Source organism: Prunus avium, chromosome 8 (assembly GCF_965620075.1).
Source record: "Prunus avium chromosome 8, drPruAviu1.hap1.1, whole genome shotgun sequence".
Lineage (NCBI taxonomy): Eukaryota > Viridiplantae > Streptophyta > Magnoliopsida > Rosales > Rosaceae > Prunus > Prunus avium.
Genome location: NC_142291.1, coordinates 36,628,218 through 36,647,391, shown reverse-complemented (window position 1 = coordinate 36,647,391; position 19,174 = coordinate 36,628,218). Strand labels below are relative to the sequence as shown.

At 38.4% G+C, this 19,174-nt stretch overlaps 4 protein-coding genes across 6 annotated transcripts; 2 read left to right on the top strand and 2 right to left on the bottom strand.

The window, feature by feature from the left end:
* Nucleotides 1–27: 27 nt before the first annotated feature.
* On the bottom strand, nt 28–2,990 carry LOC110774577 (alcohol dehydrogenase). 3 transcript variants are annotated; one of them, XM_021979135.2, is made up of 10 exons: nt 2,823–2,990; nt 2,488–2,618; nt 2,030–2,076; nt 1,515–1,840; nt 1,337–1,419; nt 1,167–1,242; nt 997–1,058; nt 802–897; nt 396–557; nt 28–290 (listed from the first exon to the last, which is right to left on the bottom strand). In XM_021979135.2, exons 1-10 carry the CDS (start codon nt 2,857–2,859, stop codon nt 174–176), a joined length of 1,137 nt encoding a protein of 378 aa, XP_021834827.1. In that variant the 5' UTR covers nt 2,860–2,990; the 3' UTR covers nt 28–173. The 3 variants fall into 3 exon arrangements, with proteins under 3 accessions (XP_021834827.1, XP_021834826.1, XP_088102137.1); XM_021979134.2 differs by having other exon boundaries at nt 2,488–2,624; nt 2,823–2,989; XM_088246011.1 differs by having other exon boundaries at nt 2,488–2,624; nt 2,746–2,977.
* Nucleotides 2,991–3,171: 181 nt separating this feature from the next.
* LPA66 (Pentatricopeptide repeat (PPR) superfamily protein) lies at nt 3,172–5,394 on the top strand. The gene has a single exon (XM_021979133.2). The coding sequence runs from the start codon at nt 3,336–3,338 to the stop codon at nt 5,241–5,243; it is 1,908 nt and encodes a 635-aa protein (XP_021834825.2). The 5' UTR covers nt 3,172–3,335; the 3' UTR covers nt 5,244–5,394.
* A 1,572-nt stretch (nt 5,395–6,966) lies between these two features.
* On the top strand, nt 6,967–10,033 carry TMKL1 (transmembrane kinase-like 1). Its single transcript, XM_021979130.2, has 2 exons — nt 6,967–8,516; nt 9,156–10,033. The coding sequence occupies exons 1-2, from the start codon at nt 7,082–7,084 to the stop codon at nt 9,794–9,796; spliced, it is 2,076 nt and encodes a 691-aa protein (XP_021834822.2). The 5' UTR covers nt 6,967–7,081; the 3' UTR covers nt 9,797–10,033.
* A 437-nt stretch (nt 10,034–10,470) lies between these two features.
* LOC110774574 (putative pectate lyase 8) lies at nt 10,471–15,181 on the bottom strand. Its single transcript, XM_021979131.2, has 7 exons — nt 14,937–15,181; nt 14,785–14,838; nt 14,135–14,200; nt 11,625–12,267; nt 11,425–11,528; nt 11,180–11,318; nt 10,471–10,951 (listed from the first exon to the last, which is right to left on the bottom strand). Exons 1-7 carry the CDS (start codon nt 15,032–15,034, stop codon nt 10,733–10,735), a joined length of 1,323 nt encoding a protein of 440 aa, XP_021834823.2. The 5' UTR covers nt 15,035–15,181; the 3' UTR covers nt 10,471–10,732.
* Nucleotides 15,182–19,174: the final 3,993 nt, after the last annotated feature.

The following is a 19,174-nucleotide window of genomic DNA, read 5'->3' as shown; positions in this document are numbered from 1 at the left end:
AAAGGAAGAAAGAAAAGGAACCAATACTGGGAAAAATACTTAAAGCTGTTCATAGTTTCCATGTCAGGTTACACAAAATATTGCTTAAGCAGTGTGAAACTGCGTACTTTGTTGAATTCTTAAAGCTGTTCATCAAAGAAACTTATTGAAGTTTAATTATGAACTGATAGCAGCTACTCTTCCATGCTAATGATGCATCGCAATCCTTCCCCCTTCACCATGTAATCAAAGGCTTTGTTGATCTCGGAGAAAGGAACTCGATGAGTTATGAACTTCTCTACCTCCAGTTCCTGTTGGAAAGTGAAAAGGAGAAATGCTTTGTTCATTAGAATCCATGACAAACGAATTGAACGCCTGATAAAGTAAACGAAAATCTTAGAAGAAAATGATGTTACCTTGTTCATGTACATGTCCACAACAGAGGGAAGGTCTGTCCTAGGTTTGTAGTTCCCAAAAAATGTTCCTTTAAGCGTCCTTTCATTCAGCACATTAATCGGCTTAGTCATGAAGACTGCATCCTTGTTCGGAACTCCAACAAGCACAGCCACACCCCATCCCTGTGATGCCAATTAAAACATATAAGCTCATGACTGTAGATGCAGCTGAGGGTAGAATGTAGATAGACAAGTGTTAAAGATAAACTAACACACACAGGTCATCAATGATTGGAGCCACCAAAGTCTGAAGCCTAACCCAGAACACAATTATTCAATTTTTCATCATGGAACCAACACAACTAGGCCACATTGTATCTACAATATTAGCAATCAAAATGTAGCTGCTGTAATCCAGAAAACATACATCATGAACACATTCAAAAGCCGATATCATGGCATCAATATTGCCTGTGCATTCTAAGCTCCTATCAACTCCACCGTTTGTCATCTCAGCAATAACCTGTTGATTACAAACATCAATTTGAAGGTTGGATATAACTTAACTATCTATGTGGATTGATGTAGCAACATCTGATACAAATAAAGAATTGTTTTTCACCTCTTGCACTGGTTTGTCATGGTCCTTTGGATTCACAAACTCATTTACTCCAAATTTCTTGGCTAAACCAGGAAAAAGAAAAGGTTTTAAGCAAGAATTTGTTTCTACGTTTTTCCATGAAACTACCTGTTAAAACCATGGTAGAGGACAATGGACAATATTTTAAATACCTTCCTCAAACCTCTTGGGATTTCGGTCGATCCCAATAATCCGTGATGCCCCAGAAATTCTTGCACCTTCAGCAGCCTAGACAAAAATATATCAGTAAAAATACGGAAAAGGAAATAAATGCAACTATTGGAATTAAGGATTTGATGAACAAAAGTTTCCCAAAACTTACAGCCAGGCCAACAGCCCCAAGTCCAAAGACAGCAACTGAAGATCCCTTCTTCGGTTTTGCTACATTCAGGGTGGCACCCAAGCCTGAAATTTATAAAGAAAATATCACACAAACGATTAATTATGGAATGTTTGGATACATAAATCATAACCATAATGCTTTGAGTATCACACCAAACCTGTTGAGATGCCACAACTAAGGATGCAAACTTTATCCAAAGGTGCCAGGCGATTGATCTTGGCAAGACAGCCTGAATGAACAACAGTATATTCACTGAAGGTGGATGTGCCAAGAAAGTGATTAATGGGAGTCCCCTTGATAGAAAACCTTGGTTTCCCATCACTAAGCATGACCCCTCTGTCTGTATTAATTCTTAACAGGTCACACATATTGCTTTCCTCAGACTTGCAATGCGCACAGTCCCCGCATTCTCCCGTGAAAACTGGTAGCACATGATCACCAACCTGGAGGTTTTCAACTCCTTCCCCAACACTCTCAACAATTCTGTTAAAAAAATATGCATTTGGATTCTTAATTTGGACTAAGTCAGACTTGCAAGCAAGGAAAAACAAAGAGAATCACGACTAGAAAGCCATTAAACACCTCTCAAACTGTTTTGGAGCACAATATTCGGTTAAAAACATGACGTCCCTAAGTTAGAGCATTAGGTAAACTTAACATTAAACAACATACCCAGATGCTTCATGGCCGAAGATTCGAGGGAACAGTGGTGTCTGACCCTGAAATCCCAGAAGAGAAAGATGAAACAAATAAATAAACTTAAACTTATAAAGGAGGAAGATGATCAGCCACATGCCAGAGAAGGAAAGAAGAAAAGTGCATTTTGTTGTCAGAGTTCACATATGCTTTAGATTTTGTTGGCAAAATTCACAGGGGCTAAGAAAAAATTATCCTGTAACTGTTCTAGAACCGCATCCCAATTCCATTTTCGATTTCATGACATTTCACCACGAAAAATGACTAAATTGGCTGTACCACTCTATTATTAATTTCAAACCACAAGCAACTCACTCCAACACTAAAATGAAATCATATGAAGTTTTCAGAACCTAGCAACTGTTTTCTAATTATAATAAAGTAAACGAAAATATTAATCCATAGAATCATATATACATGCTTGGTTGAATTACCTTGGCTTCCCAGAAGTAGAGATCAGTGCGACAAAGTGAGGTATACTTTATCTTGACCCTCACTTCCATGGCCTGGGGTGGAGCAACCTCCACCTTCTCTATCACCAATGGCTTCCCTGCTTCCCATGCAACTGCAGCTACAAAAGCAAAGGACAAAAAGCCTCCCATCTTTTAACAAAATCATAAATTGCTATGAAATTATGAAACCCAAAGGAAGCAAAAACGATTGTGAGAAAAAGAATCAATTTTGCTACCTACCCAATTCAAGATGCGAACCAGAAAGATGATCAATAAACTGAAATGGCTTAAAAATTAAGAAACTTTTTTGTTGGTACCTTTGCAGGGGATCACAAGGCCAGCAGTAGACGACATTTTGTAGAATATGGGGGTTAATGAAGCCAAAGTTTCCCAGTTTTGTTTAGAAATGAACACACTGTATACAAGGTAAAGTTCTCAGTCTCGTATGGTTCTGTATATGCGTGTAATGAGTACACAGGACAATTCATTTGTCTGTTTCTCTTAAAACGGAAAAACAAAAGAGTCCAATGGAAAAATCTTACCCATCAAAACTTATTACTTTTGTAGCCTTAGAAGATATTTTGAAAATGAAATACTCGTATTTTTGTGTATATGATAAGAATTGGATATAAAATTATGAATAGAATTGGACCAACTTTAAAAAGCTTGAGCCTTTCTCTTAGAAACCTTAAAATATTCCAAAAATTTAAGATCTTTCATATGAATTATCTGAAAACTAATAAAGCTCAACTGGATTATATGACAAGCTTCATGAAAATTGCAATCTATCCACAGAGTTGAGCTCAAATTTTCTCATTGACCAAAATCCCATGAACTCCACCATCTTCAAGCCCACAACTCCACCACCGCACCACCCATCTTCACTCTTCCCACAAATCACAGCATGCAAAACCATCAGAGACTTGCATCAAGTCCACGCCCTCTTCATCAAAACCCGCCAAATCCACGACCCTCTTGCCGCCGCCGAAATCCTCCGGTTCTATGCGCTTTCAGCTCACCGCAATATCGAATGGGCTCGCTCTGTTTTCAACCATATGCAAACACCCAATTGCTTTTCTTGGAACACCATCATCAGAGCTCTTGCTGAGAGCTCTGTTGATGAGCACCCACTTGAGGCTCTGCTTTTGTTTTCTCAAATGGTTTCTTATGGATTTGTGGGTCCCAATAGGTTCACCTTCCCTTCTGTGTTGAAAGCCTGTGCTAAAATGGGGAATCTTGGAGTGGGCAAGTGTGTTCATGGGATGGTTTTGAAGTTTGGATTGGATACCGATGAGTTTGTTGTTAGCAATCTTGTGAGGATGTATGTTATGTGTAAGGTTATGGAGGATGCACATTTATTGTTTTCTAGGAGTGTTGTTGTTTGTGGTCATTTGAATGAGAGGAAGCAAGAGGGTAATGTGGTTTTGTGGAATGTGATAGTTGATGGGTACGTGAGAGTTGGGGATATTAGAGCTGCTAGGGTGCTGTTTGATAAAATGCCTCAGAGAAGTGTAGTGTCATGGAATGTGATGATATCTGGTTATGCGCAAAATGGGTTTTTTAAGGATTCCTTAGATTTGTTCCGTGATATGCAGATTGAGAATGTATATCCAAATTATGTGACTTTGGTTAGTGTCCTACCTGCGATATCACGGCTAGGTGCACTTGAACTAGGGAAATGGATACATTTGTATGCCAGTAAGAACGGAATCGAGATTGATGATGTGCTTGGTTCTGCATTGGTTGATATGTATTCTAAGTGTGGGAGCATTGAGAAGGCACTTCTAGTTTTTGAGAAACTGCCTAAAAAGAATGTGATTACTTGGAATGCCATGATTAGTGGACTTGCTATGCATGGTCGAGTGGAAGATGCTCTAGATTATTTTAGAAAGATGGAACCGGCTGGTGTGGTGCCTAGTGATGTAACATATATTGGTATCTTGAGTGCTTGTAGCCATGCAGGTTTGGTGGAGCAGGGCAGATCATTCTTCAACCACATGGTTAATGTAATTAGCTTAGAACCTAGAGTTGAGCATTATGGGTGTATGGTTGATCTGTTAGGTCGTGCTGGACTGTTAGAAGAAGCTGAAGAGCTTATACTAAACATGCCAATTCAGCCGGATGATGTTACATGGAAGGCGTTGCTCGGAGCTTGCAAGAAGCAAGGGAACATCGACATGGGCAAACGCGTGGCAGAGGTTTTGATGGACTTGGCTCCTCATGACAGTGGATCATACGTTGCTCTCTCAAACATGTATGCCTCTTTGGGAAATTGGGAGGCGGTTGCAAAGGTTAGATTGCAGATGAAGGATATGGACATTAGGAAAGATCCGGGAGGCAGTTCGATTGAGCTTGATGGAGTGATTCACGAGTTTGTGGTGGAAGACGAATCGCATCCTCGAGCCAGAGAAATCCATTCAATGTTAGAGGAAATCTCCAACCAGTTGAGCTTAGAAGGCCACAGGCCTGACACCACTCAAGTGTTGCTCAACATGGATGAAGAAGAAAAACAAAGTGTTTTGCATTATCACAGTGAGAAGATTGCAACTGCCTTTGGCTTAATCAGTACAGCCCCTCAAACCCCTCTTCGAATAGTTAAGAACCTGCGCATATGTGAAGATTGTCACTCTTCTCTAAAGTTGATTTCAAAAATTTATGAACGCAAGATTATCGTCCGCGACCGCAAGCGCTTCCACCACTTCGAGCAGGGGTTATGCTCTTGCATGGACTACTGGTAATTTGTCAACAAGAAATGCAATTTGCAGTTATTTTTTGCAATTGTCTGTCAAAGAACCCTACATATAATCATTTCAACTGTATTTAGATTCTTCTCCTAAGCTAACCCTTGTTTGTGTTACTTGATGAAATGTACAAATGTGTGATGTGTGACATGAAGTTTTCCTCAGAATGGTGCATGCGTACTCATTGCCATGGACAATTTCCTAGAGTTTATGAGTGAACCTTTAATTTCCACACTTTGTCCAGAGCAAGACACATTTCATTAGAATAACCTGAAAGTCAAAATCCCAAAATCTTCAGCCTAGTCGCATGCAAGCATAGACAAAAGGGTTTTCAGAAAGCAGAAATCATTAAACAGAATGATTCAGCAATTCAATTTGGGGAAACAAAAAAAGTGAGTTTATGGTGATAATCTGGATTTACTTATGAATAGTCAAGGAACTCAATCTGCTGTGAACATTTAAATTTAAATTGGAAGAATGATTTCTGTATCTTTGCTTCATTGCATCATTAGGGTGCAGCCGAAAAGAAGCAATCAGTGTGTCTCCACCATGCTGAACAAGTGGTCGACTGAGAAAGATAACAAAATCTCCTTTGATACTTTAAGTTTCATTGGCTGCCAACCACTTAACATACAACTTCCAATAAACTTAATTATCTTAGAAGAATCTAATTAAGAAATGGATGGATGATAAAAACCATGCCAGAAAATGAATGATTAATTTGGCATAAACTGGCGTGAGTTTGAACAGAAATGCCATGAAATTATTTCGTGAAATTAATTTCCACTTCTTACAAAAAATTTGTAGCTTAATTGATTAAAAGCATTTACCATGCACCCGAGTTTTTAGGGTCGATTCTTGTCTAATATCGCTTGTCTAATAAGAGAGAATATGATTTTCTGTCAAAGGAAACTCCCAAGCTAGTACATTGGATTCTAGTATATTCTAAAATTCTGAACAATTCAAGGGAAAAATCAATACTAAATTTCAGCATGACCCACAGGATGGATAGGTGGAACTCACTACATGTGAACAGCACCTTTAACACCCCTCCTTTATCCATTTTCATGTTAACCTCTTCTACTTTTGTCCGAAAAAAATGTTAACCTCTTCCACTTCTGCTAAACTTTTGCAGCTTTGATTTGTGAAATCTGACCCACAACCTGTCAACCACAAGCATGAGGACCCACTGGATGCGGCGGATCAAAGACCATCAAAGCCGACACTCACTCACCATCTCCACCCTTCAGTCAACGAGTCAATTCTGAGTCAAAGATGATGGACACGTGTATAGCACTAGATTAAGGACCACGACAACTTGCATACACCTGCACTTACACTTTGCCTTGAAAAGACAAGACTTGGTGGCTTCTTGCACAGCCAAGCTTTCTTTCCCTCAAACAAAGCAACCCTCCTGCAACCCTATGAACTTAAAAAAACCAACTAATTCCAAAGGTGAGCGTGCACCGTGCAGAACAGGATTAAATATCAAAAGCAAACCCAATAATTTATTGAATGAAGTGAGAAGTGTTTTGTTTGTCATCCTATGAGAATGAGAATAAAGATCAGCTGTAATGGTCCTCACAGTATGATTATCTTCTGATAAAGTTTGAAACTTTTTGTATAAATCCGACGGTGGATAATCAACATGGTACGAATTCATATGACTGTGTAATCAAATCAAGACCCTATAGATAATAGACTAGGAGATTGCTCATAGTCAACACTCTGTCAGCTTTTCAAAAAAAGAGAGCTTCTTTGAACTGCCCACCACTACAATACCACCTTTCCTCTTTCACTCTGTCTCTGTCTCTGTCTCTGTCTCTGCTTCATTCATGGAGATTTTGAAACGTTTCTTTCTCCACATTTTCCTCTTCTACTTCGTTGTAGGGTTGAATATTAGCTCACCCACTGAGTCTGCTTCTACATCTTCTTCTTCTTCTTCTTCTTCTTCTTCTTCTTCTTCTCACTCTGCAGATGTTGAGCTTCTCTTGGGAGATATCAAAGCTTCACTGCAAGGTAACACTCAGAACTTACTCTTATCTTCATGGAATTCCTCTGTTCCTCTTTGCCAATGGAGAGGCCTCAAATGGGTCTTCTCCAATGGCTCCCCTTTGCTCTGCAATGACCTCTCTTCACCCCAATGGACAAATCTCTCTCTTTCCAGAGACCCATCTCTTCACCTTTTCTCTCTTCAGCTCCCATCTGCCAATCTCTCAGGTTCACTCCCTAGAGAGCTGGGTGAGTTCTCTATGCTCAAAAGTTTGTACCTTAACATCAATTTTCTGAGTGGAACTATCCCTCTGGAGCTTGGGTACAGCTCTTCCCTCTCTGACATTGATTTGGGCAACAATTTGTTGAATGGGGATTTAGCACCATCTATATGGAACTTGTGTGATAATCTGGTTTCACTTAGGCTTCATGCTAATTCACTATCTGGGTCTCTTCCTGAACCTGCATTGCCAAACTCTACCTGCAAAAATTTGCAGGTTCTTGATTTTGGTGAGAACAAGTTTTCAGGGAATTTCCCTGAATTTGTTACCCAATTTGGTGGGCTTAAAGAACTTGATCTTGGGAATAACATGTTTTCGGGTCCAATTCCCGCGAGTTTAGCTCAGTTGAACCTCGAAAAATTGAACCTTTCACACAATAATTTTAGTGGAGTGTTGCCAGTTTTTGGTGGATCAAAGTTTGGTGTGGAGGATTTTGAGGGAAACAGCCCTGGACTTTGTGGGTTACCTTTGAAAAGTTGTAGTGGAAGCTCTGGGTTGAGCCCTGGAGCAATTGCTGGTATTGTTATTGGGTTGATGGCTGCAACTGTGGTTTTTGTTTCATTGTTAATTGGGTATGTGCAAAACAAGAAGAAGAACAGCAGGGCAGAGAGTGAAGATGAGTTGGAGGAAGAAGAAGATGAAGAAAGTGGTGGCGGTGGTGGTGGAGCTGGTGATCAGGGAAGGCTTATCTTGTTTCAGGGCGGCGAGCATTTGACATTAGATGATGTGTTGAATGCCACAGGACAAGTTTTGGAGAAGACCAGCTATGGGACTGTTTATAAGGCAAAACTTTCAGATGGAGGGACCATTACTTTGAGGTTGTTGAGGGAAGGTAGTTGCAAGGATGGGAGTTCTTGCGTACCTGTGGTAAAGCAATTGGGAAGGATTCGCCACGAGAATTTGATTCCACTGAGAGCTTTCTATCAGGGGAAGAGAGGGGAGAAGCTTCTGATATATGATCATCTTCCTCACAGAACCCTTCATGATCTTTTACATGGTATGCATATTTTTCTTGCTTTTCTCTCTACTTTGTTGCTTTGCAATTATCCTGTGAGATTGAATAGTTTATAGTCTTTGCCATATTTTACAAAGAAATGAGCCTTAAAATACTTTGAGTCTTTTTTGTCTTGTAACTGATAGATCTCTAAATACTTCCAATTGTATGTCTTTGGCCTCTTGTGATTGTTAAAACATTTAAAATCATCAATTGTCTCATATTTGGTTAGTTTGGAGCGATAGATATTTGTAGCATGATAACACACAAAAAAACAAGCGTTTACATGGTTCACTGCCCTTGTCATACCTGAAAGGATTTCCACAACCACCATAGGATTACTTATACAATTTCCATGGATATGAAAGAGTGGAAACTTAATTACAGGAACCCTCACTTTACTGTTCTGTAAGAGTCAGTTCCGAAGTTCATAGAAGCCCACTTACTTTAGAAGAATTAGCAGCAACATATTATTTGTAGGCCCACTCAACTTAAGCAACTTCAAAATCTCTTTGGACCTGGTCTTGCACAATCAATGACCTGTAGGGAAATCGACAGGTTATTTTCTGTCTATTTGGTTACTTGTGGACACTCACTGCAGATTCATTTAACTAACTTTTCATCTGTTTTGGTTGGATGCAGAAACCAGAGCAGGCAAACCTGTGCTGAACTGGGCTCGGCGTCACAAGATTGCATTGGGTATAGCTAGAGGACTAGCATATCTTCATACTGGTCTTGAAACACCTATTACTCATGGGACTGTAAGATCTAAGAATGTGCTTGTGGATGAGTTTTCTGTAGCTAGGCTCACTGAGTTTGGGCTTGACAAGCTTATGATCCCTTCCGTAGCTGATGAAATGGTGACCGTCGCAAAGAATGATGGTTACAAGGCACCAGAACTTCAAAAGATGAAGAAATGTAATTCCAGGACAGATGTTTATGCATTTGGAATTTTGCTACTGGAGGTTTTAATAGGCAAGAAGCCTGGTAAAACTGGGAGGAGTGGTGAGTTTGTGGATTTGCCTTCGATGGTGAAAGTCGCGGTTTTGGAGGAGACAACATTGGAGGTTTTCGATGTGGAGGTGTTGAAGGGGGTAAGGAGTCCCATGGAAGAAGGTTTGGTTCAGGCACTGAAACTTGCAATGGGTTGCTGTGCTCCGGTTGCTTCAGTTAGACCCTCCATGGATGAAGTTGTGAAGCAGTTGGAGGAGAACAGACCAAGGAATAGGTCCACTTTGTACAGCCCCACAGAGACAAGGAGTGAGATTGGCACCCCATTTTGAGCTTCCATTTCCCAAATGTTAAAATTATGACTTTAATTGATAATCTTGTCTATCTCTCATTCAGTAGAGCATTGTAGTTGATGGTGATGATAGTGTCTTTATATGGTGGTCATATTTCAAGGATGAAAATCAATTCATGCTCTAAATGTATTTTATGACAATGCTTTCTCTTAGTACCCTTCTCAAGCAGTGTGCTGGAATTTATGAAATCTCAATATATTTATGTTTATGCTGCAATTTTGATGCAGAAGATAAATGTTTCACTATAAAACAATCTGTTAAGACATAACACGCATAATCATCTTTGTAAGAATCAAGAAGGTCTAAGCTACCTATTTTATATTTTTCATGTTTTATTATTATTTTAGCTTATCAGATTATTGGGTTTTATTCTGTTTTTGTTTTCGTTTTCCTGCCTAACCACATGACAAGAGCCAAGAGGTGACAGCTTCATTAGGTTTTGCATGCAAATCTGAAACAAACTAGTTGGATCAAATGTGCTGATGTTTTTAAGGTCACATGCAAACAATGTGGCCTAGTCATCATGGCTACGCGAATTATGCATTGATAAAGTTTTTGTTGCAATAAAGGGAAGCACAAAGCACCAACATTTTATACAAGCGTTATTGGGTTGGGAGGTTTGAACACATAACCTCGAGTGCATCACACATTAATTGACTAAAGTTCATTTATATGGACCAAAGAAAACAGAGTACAAAAAGGTAGAAATGTGTTCACTAGAATAGAGAAGAAAAAAAATGTACACTTTTTCAAATATTGGATTGGGGGACAAATAGGGTGGGGGAGGGATGTAAACATAATGGCTGCAAACTCACCAATAATTAAAGGAAGAAAGAATGAGTAATAATTTCTTTTCTTCCTTCTTTTCTTGTTTCTTCCTTCTTTTTTTCTGTTTCTTTTTCATGGGATTGATAATTAACATTGGTAACCCCTCCTGCAACTAAGAACACCAGCACCAGCTGTGATGGTGCCAACCATGGAAGATGACTTGGCCCCTAAGCTTGAGGCCCTGGCATAGCTGCCTGCAGCTCCAGCTCCTGATGCAATGAAATAGGCTCCATTGAGCAGCAGGTCTCCTTCTGATCTCCAGTTCCAGTGCTTCCAGTTGTTATTTGTTTCAACTCTATGTGTCACCTGAAAATATCAATTAAATTGCAAATATTGTCAAATTCCAACCTCATCATCCTCATCAATATGAAAATTAGCTTGGCCAACGGGGTTTAGTCCAGTAAAAACTTGTATATCAATGGTCTCATGTTTGAAACCCCTACAAGGGGAACTTGTAGTTTGTACTATCTTTTGTATTCAAAAAAATATGAAAATTAGCTTCCTTATTTTATTTTATTTTATTGAAAATTATACCTCCTTGGCAAAGGCATTGTTGGGAGCCAGATATCTGTTGCCCTGGCTATTAATGGTGGGTTCAGCACTTCCACCGATGGCATACATTTCCCAGTGTGTGTAGTCATTGTTCACCACATGGAAATACCCGTGCCGACACCTGCAAAATTAATTAAATTGGGGACCAATTAGAAAAACAATAAAAATAAAAACCAAGAAGAAAATAGGAGTTTTTAAAAAAAAAAATTTACTTCAAAAATATTTACCTTGGCATCCTTTGAATTAGCCCCTCACCAAAATGATTGTAGGCAATGGTCACTTGCATTAGCTTGTCCCTTGTGTAAGAGTCACTGTGACCCAATAACATAACCTGTTCCAAATTACCAACATTAAAAATTTAATTAGTCTCTAATTAGCTACTAATTACCTTGAGAAATTAGGGTGAATTAAGTAAAAATGGGTGCACCTCATTATGGTGGGTAAAGTAATTGTTGGAGATGGTAATTGCAGTTGAGCCCATTATAGCATCAATAAGCCCATCAGCACAATTGGAGAGAGAATTATGGTCTATCCAAATGTGGCTGGACCCAAAAATGGAAATCCCATCCCCATCAGCAATTGTCCTCCATCCATAATGACTCGGTGAGCTCCGGACCATGGCATTTCCTGTGGGCTTGCAATCGTGGATGTGCAGCCCGTGGATGATGACGTTGGTTATGAATTGAACGGTGATGCAGGCGCCATATGCAATGTGGACATTGACCCCACGCCCATCAATGGTCTTGAAGCTGTTCATGATGAGTTCTTGCTTTAGCGTGATCACCATGTCACGCTTGAACACAATCCACAACGGCTGGTCTTGGATGACCGCGTGGCGGAGGGTTCCGGGCCTAGGGTTGATCGGGTCGTCATCGCGAGGGTTGTTCACGACGTAGTACTTACCGTCACGGCCGCCCACAGCATTGCGCCCGAACCCAATGCCGCAGTTGGCTAGGCGCTTGCGGTGGAGTTGCCAATGGGGGTCACATCTCCAACAATCATCAACTGGGTTCCCCGTTGCGCATGAAAAATATCCCAAATTTCTCCTCTCCGTGCTATTCCGAATGCGCCTGAAAATAGTAAAAATAAAACAAAATAAATCCCATTATTAATGAAACTTTTTGTAATTATTAAAAAGCATGTGAACCAAAAAATATATTGTCACACACATGTGTTAGGGGCCATGTGAATAAATGGTAGGGACAAAAGATATTGCCAATTAAATAAAACATACGGATAGAGGGGTTACGGTCATACGGAAATTGGGTTTTTTTTTTTTGGTGTCCTATTTTTATTTATTTTCATAATATAGTGACACAAGTAATAAATGGTGAGGTGTAGGCTTGTGTGTCGGTGGAGGTAAATTATTTTTTTAAGAAAAAATGAGACATTTAATGAGGTCATGGAGGACCCATTGAACAACGTAGTTTCTGTCAGTCTAAAAAAATTGAAGCAAAATTCTGCTGAGAAAAAAAAAAGAAAAAAAAAAGAAAAAAAAAAAAGGTCTTTCAGAACAAAACCAGATCTGTGGTTTTGGGGGATTATGCCTCTTGCCAGGCTGGTGATGGGGAGCAAAATTTATGTTAGCCTACCCCACTAATTGTGTGGGATTTGCATGAAAGTTGAATTATGATCTATGTATATAAGTGAATGGAACAGTAGAAACAGAAAAATAGTGAAATGAACAGTTTTTCACACTGCTTTTTATTTATATAGACCAGACAAAATAATCATAGGAGATGGGTGAAATCATGATAGGTTTTAACTCTTGAGTGCATTGTATTCATCACATTTATAAAACATTGGATTCTGAAAATGTCTATTATGCAGGTTTGGTTCCCATGATTGGCATGTGGAAAGGTTTGTCGTTTTAAAATCGATACCGACATAGCAGTTTTTCAATTTCGACATCTTAAATTAAACAAAGAGTGTCGAAATCGTTATACTGAATAACGATTTTGACACTCCAAGTTTAGTCATTATATCAGGAGTGTTGAAAATCGCTGCTGTGAAGAAAATGGAGGGGTACATGGGGAGGAGGGGGCTTTAGAGTTTAGGGTGGTGTGAAGAAGTGGATTTAGAAGGCAAAGGTGCACAAACAATTGTATTGGCACATAAAGCTAAATGTACATGGAATGAGAATTGGATAAGGAATGGGAAAGAGAAAAAAAAAAAAGACAAGAAAATAATAATGGAAAAGCGTGAGGGACGGATCTGGGGACATGGGCATGTGGGAGAGAAAGAGAGATTGCTGCATGGTGCAGCAAGAACATGCCAACGTGGTGGTTGTTTCCCCAGAATCCAAAAAGCACAAGTTCACCCAATCGATTAACAAAAAAGTTAAAAGCCAAATTCCCATTATATTATCATAATAATATGCTATGAATATTATATAAAAGTAATAGACTAGGATTAGTCATTGTAGAATATAATGACACAGAATTAGTATCACCAGAAAGAGCAGAAACTTAACATGATATTGTTTTGGAGAATATTTTATATGCCTGAAAACGGTGTCGTTTTGGATACTCAATCATGTACTTTTTGACCATGACAGATTGGTGGGTTAAAATTACAAAAAAGTGGTCCTTGGCAATTCTTTTTGGATGCTAAACCCTAATGTGCAGGAACAGAAACAGATTGCAGGAGACCAAATCTAAACCTAACTGGGTAGCTTCCCTCTAAAGTGTTGACCATTTTGACTGGAGTTTTTGCGCGGTAAAATTGATTTTGACTATTTGACTGGGAATTTAATCTACGTGCAGGGGAGGGGAAATTGGCATGCGGAAAGGACATGTAAAAAAAACAAGGGGGATTTATTAATTATGCACAAATCCCATGTGACACTTGTTTTCTGTGAGTGTGACCCCATAAAATCATAAAATATTTTTTTGGGTAACATGCAAATCACAAAAAAGAGAGCAAACAGGGACTTACATTTCAACCATAGAGGCAATCTCATCTGGATTATCCACTGCATGCTCATTCAAAGCCTCTTCAGACCTGCAAACAGATAATTATTTCCACCAAGTTAATTTTCATGAATCGTATTTATTTTTTTATATAAACGATATCGGGGAACACAACACCTCGAGTGCGTAAATAACTACTCTTAACCTCTTGAGTTAAAATCTTCATACACAAGTTTGCTTCTTGGTTTTTTTAATTAAGAATGAGTTAGTAAAAGTTACTAACGTGAACCACCTAATAAAATAAGCACAAAGAGACAGGCACCGCCCGATAAGCGTGGAGAGAGAATTGATTATGGGAAAAGAGAGATGATTAACTATAAATTAATTTAATTACTTCAAGCATTCATATTAAAAGGGTACTTCCGTACGTGAAAAAATAAAAATCATAAGAGGTCAGAGCAAGGTCAAGTTAAAGGCTCTGAGTTTGAACGGAGCAAGAACAGGGGAAAGCTACGATAACCAAATAAACGGCCTAGATTCTTCAGATCCAATCCCAATGGCTTAACCTTGTACCCTTTAAGCAATTTGGACGGTCCAGATCGGAAGTAAACTACACCTGAAGATCTGACACTGAAGCTGAAACTGAAAAAAAAAAAACAAAGTACTGAAACTGACCAGTCTGCCATTGATGAATTCTTGGAGCTCTGTAACTCCTCTGTTCCGACGAACCTATCAGAAACAAATTATAATGTAATGAGCAGTCAAAATTCAAAGACTCCAAATTGAGCCAACCCAATTAAAATGCAGCTGAATTTAGATAAATATACCTTGAATTTACAAGCTTTTCATTCTCTGCGCTCACAAGCAGAGCTAGAAGAAGCACCATTGTTGAAAGTAATGAAAACAAGCTCAGAGAGACCCCCATTGTTGCCGAAGACCTAGCTTTCGTTCTCTTTCTGTATCTATGTATATATCTCACAGAGAAACAATGTCTCTCTCTCTCTCACTCTGTTTCTGAAAATTGCAGAGAGGAAAATATGGAGGAAGAAGGAAAATGGAGTCAAAGAAAAGTTGTCATGGCGCCGTCTTTATATAGTGAAATGGGTTGGCCTAATTACTTCGCTAAACTCACTTAAAACCCTGGTTAAGTTAATATTTGATCAGATAATTTAATTTTTTCTTTTTTATATCAAAAGTTGGAGTTTATTTAGCAATATTAACAACCTTTACCACCACCTTAACCGTCGAGAACAGACTCTCCCATCTCTCTTTAAGTCCGCCACGTGTCGAAGGTGTGTGTGTCGGTCAATCACGTGCCGCACCCTCTCTGATCTGCTCTCCCTTCACGCCTCCGCCAACCGCGAAAGCCCACGTCAGCTCATTTATTTCTATTGTTTTTTATACTGAACCTGCTGTTTTTAACTTTGTTCACATGCGTACTCGCAGCGAGTTCTAATGGAATATACTCGCGGCCTTTTTGAGCCACGCAGCCACGTGGGAGTAACTGAATTTTCGGTAAGTGTATGAACTGGCTCGAATATAAAAGAGTACGAAATTGACAGGTGTCCTCCCAAATTCCAATGAGTACGGCATCAAAGTTTTGCGATCTGCTAGGTTACCGGTTCTTTCGGTAAGCGTCCGTACTCAAATCCAATTAATGGGTTTTCCCTTATTTTAATAGATTTGTATTCTCAAATTAATTTTCCACCCTGGCAACGTTGGCATTGTCGCTTTTTGATTTTTATTTATTTATTAATATTGGCATTATTATGGTGGCAATTTACAGAGATCCCCTAATTGCCATTTTCAAGGAAGGATCATATGTTCCCATGCAGCCACCATATTGATACTCATAAAATGCCATTAAATGGTTTTCCATTCTTTTATCTGTACATTTGAGCCTTTTTGTACCTTTAATAGTGGTGAAATTAGTAGGGGAGACTTTCTTTGGTCGGGTGATTGAATCATGTCATTCGTCTAACCACACATATAAATAAGCATGACTCCCTACATTAAGATGAGATCAATATAACGTTATTGAATCCTCTTATTTATGTGTGGTTAGACGAGTGATATGATCCACTTTCCGAACTAAAGAATTTCACATTATAAAATGACAGGGAAAATCCCATTTGATTGGACATCGAAATCCACTGCGCAACCCATAAGCCCATAAGAGTGAGGTGTCTGAATTTGTCGTTCAATTAATCATATACCATATTCATTCATGAATCAATCTTATCCACTCATTTTGAGCTTTGGCAGTTCTTACAAGATTTGGATAGATTGGCTCCAGATCCAGCGATATCAATCAAACTCAAAAAAAGCTCATCATTTTGTTAGTTACAACATTTAACACCTTTATTTGCCCTTAATTACAAACCAACAAACACTATACAAAGAAGAAACCCTTGCGTAAATAGATGATAATCTAATAAACTATTCAACAATAAATAAGCTGAATTTGAGGGTCGTGATTGAAATAGAAGTCTGATTAAACATGATCAAACGTACCTAACTCAACCGCTTTTTTTGTCAGACGTGAGGTAAGCATCTATGTAAACCCATGTTTCTGTAGAATAATATTTAGCCTAATATATATCTATGTCTTTCTATTTTCCTTGAGTAGTCGTCAACCTCTTAATTGCACGATAACAAGAAAAAATTATGGCAAATTTCTATATCATATATTTTTTTTTTTTTGTTTTGACAAGGAGGATATTCTAAACAACTTTGCTGTATTGGAAAGAGAATCAAACTCAAGTACAAGGGACAAGAACACTATCTCGGCCAACTGACCTAATCCACGTACATCTGCAAAATTATTTCATATCGATCCAATGATTTTGATGTTTTAGTGCATGCATGTAAAGTCGTCCCCAAAATAAGTTGTGCAACCCACTAAAACACACACACCTATAAATATATTATGCATGTATGTATGTTAATTGTTGATAAAGTCAATGATATTTTTTTGGAATATATTATTTCGTTTGGTACAATATTTGTTTGGATTAATATTGAAGGATGATAATGAGATATGAGAGGTGGTATAAGCTATTGCATTTTGAGTATTTGGATGTGTCCAAGATAAGTCAAATACATTCTCCTCGGCACGTAGGCTTGTAGGTTATAGGCATGTGATTAGAAGCGAAGGAATCTGCCTATCTTATTATTTTCACATGGGGTAGGCACATTAATATATTACTTAGTCATAGGATTAATTGATTAATTTACTTCTCGGCGATTATAATCAGTCTTTTTATAATTAAAAAAATATTGGAATATTCTTCTATTTTATGTGCTAAAAGCTAAAATTAATAATAATAAATAAAAAAACATATTCAACCAATTAAAGGAGTGATATATTGTACTTCTTTCCGAAATGTTTGCTCCATGATTTCCGCCTATAAATGGAGGGTTAGATCTTCGAGTTCAATTTGTCATTTTTTTCTGGTAAATTTATTCCTTTTGCCTTTTCTTTTTTATTATGTATTTTAAAAAAAAATTATTGTTACATATATATTTGAGAGAATTATTGTGGACATGTTAGGGCCAAGAGGTATATAGTTTACAATTGCCATACATTGGATGATTGGACTGCGGCGTTAATGCCATGAACTCTGAATATACTATTTCTTTCTCCCTCATATTGTTTTTTCTCCTATCTTTTTAGCTCGGAAAAATTCATTTTCCCACCTGCATTATTGCTACACACACCAAATCCAGGTCCCATCTTTGTCTATCCATAAAACCTAACTTAATCCTCCAAGTCTCAACCTTGTTCCATATTCATAATTCATCACCAAAAAATGTCAGTTCTCCGGAAGTTAGTAAAGTTTGGTCGGTAGGACGATTGTGGAATGAACTGTAAATCCACACATTATTCAGTTCACGAGTTATAAGTCTACCGTGTTTTCTCTTCAGTGTGTACACAAACTTAATGCATAATAGAAGGGAGATTGGATACCCAAAAAATATATATATATATATATATATATATTGTCAAACATATAGATTGACAGATATGGTATCAGAAAAATCCATCTACAATGAGCACAACAATTGCCTAATTGAGCTTTCTTGTGATGCAGCCAGAGGATCATATTCGTACGCGTGTACTATCTATGTGTCCTTTTGAGTTTGAGCCTTGTTGTTGAATGTCATTATTGGCCCACATGGGGGTGTGTTATCCATATATGTGAATCGTGATAGCTTTTTTTGTACCCACCATAACACACAACCCATGTTACTTCATTGTTGTGCTGACCTGTGTTTATTTTCCCGCTGGCAAAAGCAAACCCAACAAATTCAAGTGTTTCACTCTTCTTAAAGTTGGTTTGTGATGCCATGAGAGAATAATTCAAGTGTTTCATTTTCTCCATTAGGATTCTTCTTTATGATGCCTAAAACAATGCTTTCCATGCAAGGCACCTATACGGCATGTCGTTTTTACACTCGTATGTATGTGTGGATGGATCTGTTGTTTTAGGGTATATTGCCGAATTGCCCCCTGAATTTATATATAACTATCAATTTACCCCCTGATCTTTTTTTTTTTAGCGAATTAAGGGCTCAAATTAAATTTTATTATTAATGTTCCCCCTGCCGTCTAAATCATCAACATTTCATCCAATTTGCCGTTAAATATGAGGGCAAATTGGTCATTTCATATATTAAAAATAATTAAATACTGTAAAATAAAATAGTATGACATATAAAATGAAAAAAAATCATTTTAATAAACATAGGGGTGGGACCCACCCGCCCTTTCTTCTCTCTCTATGCGACTATTGCCTCTCTCTCTCTATCTGCAACCAAACCCTATTCTTCCCTCTCTCCCTACGACTCCCTCTCTCTTTCTCTCTGCCCTCTCTATCGATCTATCTGCCCTTACACCTGTAACAAGCACAAAATCAGTACCAAAACATCAAAACACCAAATCCAATCGCGAAATTAAGTATTAGGCAGACCTGTTTCACGGCTATTAGCTCTCCGGAGTCAAGATTCATCCCCATATAGACCCGACCGAACGCACCGGACCCAATCAACTCGCCCTTGTGCC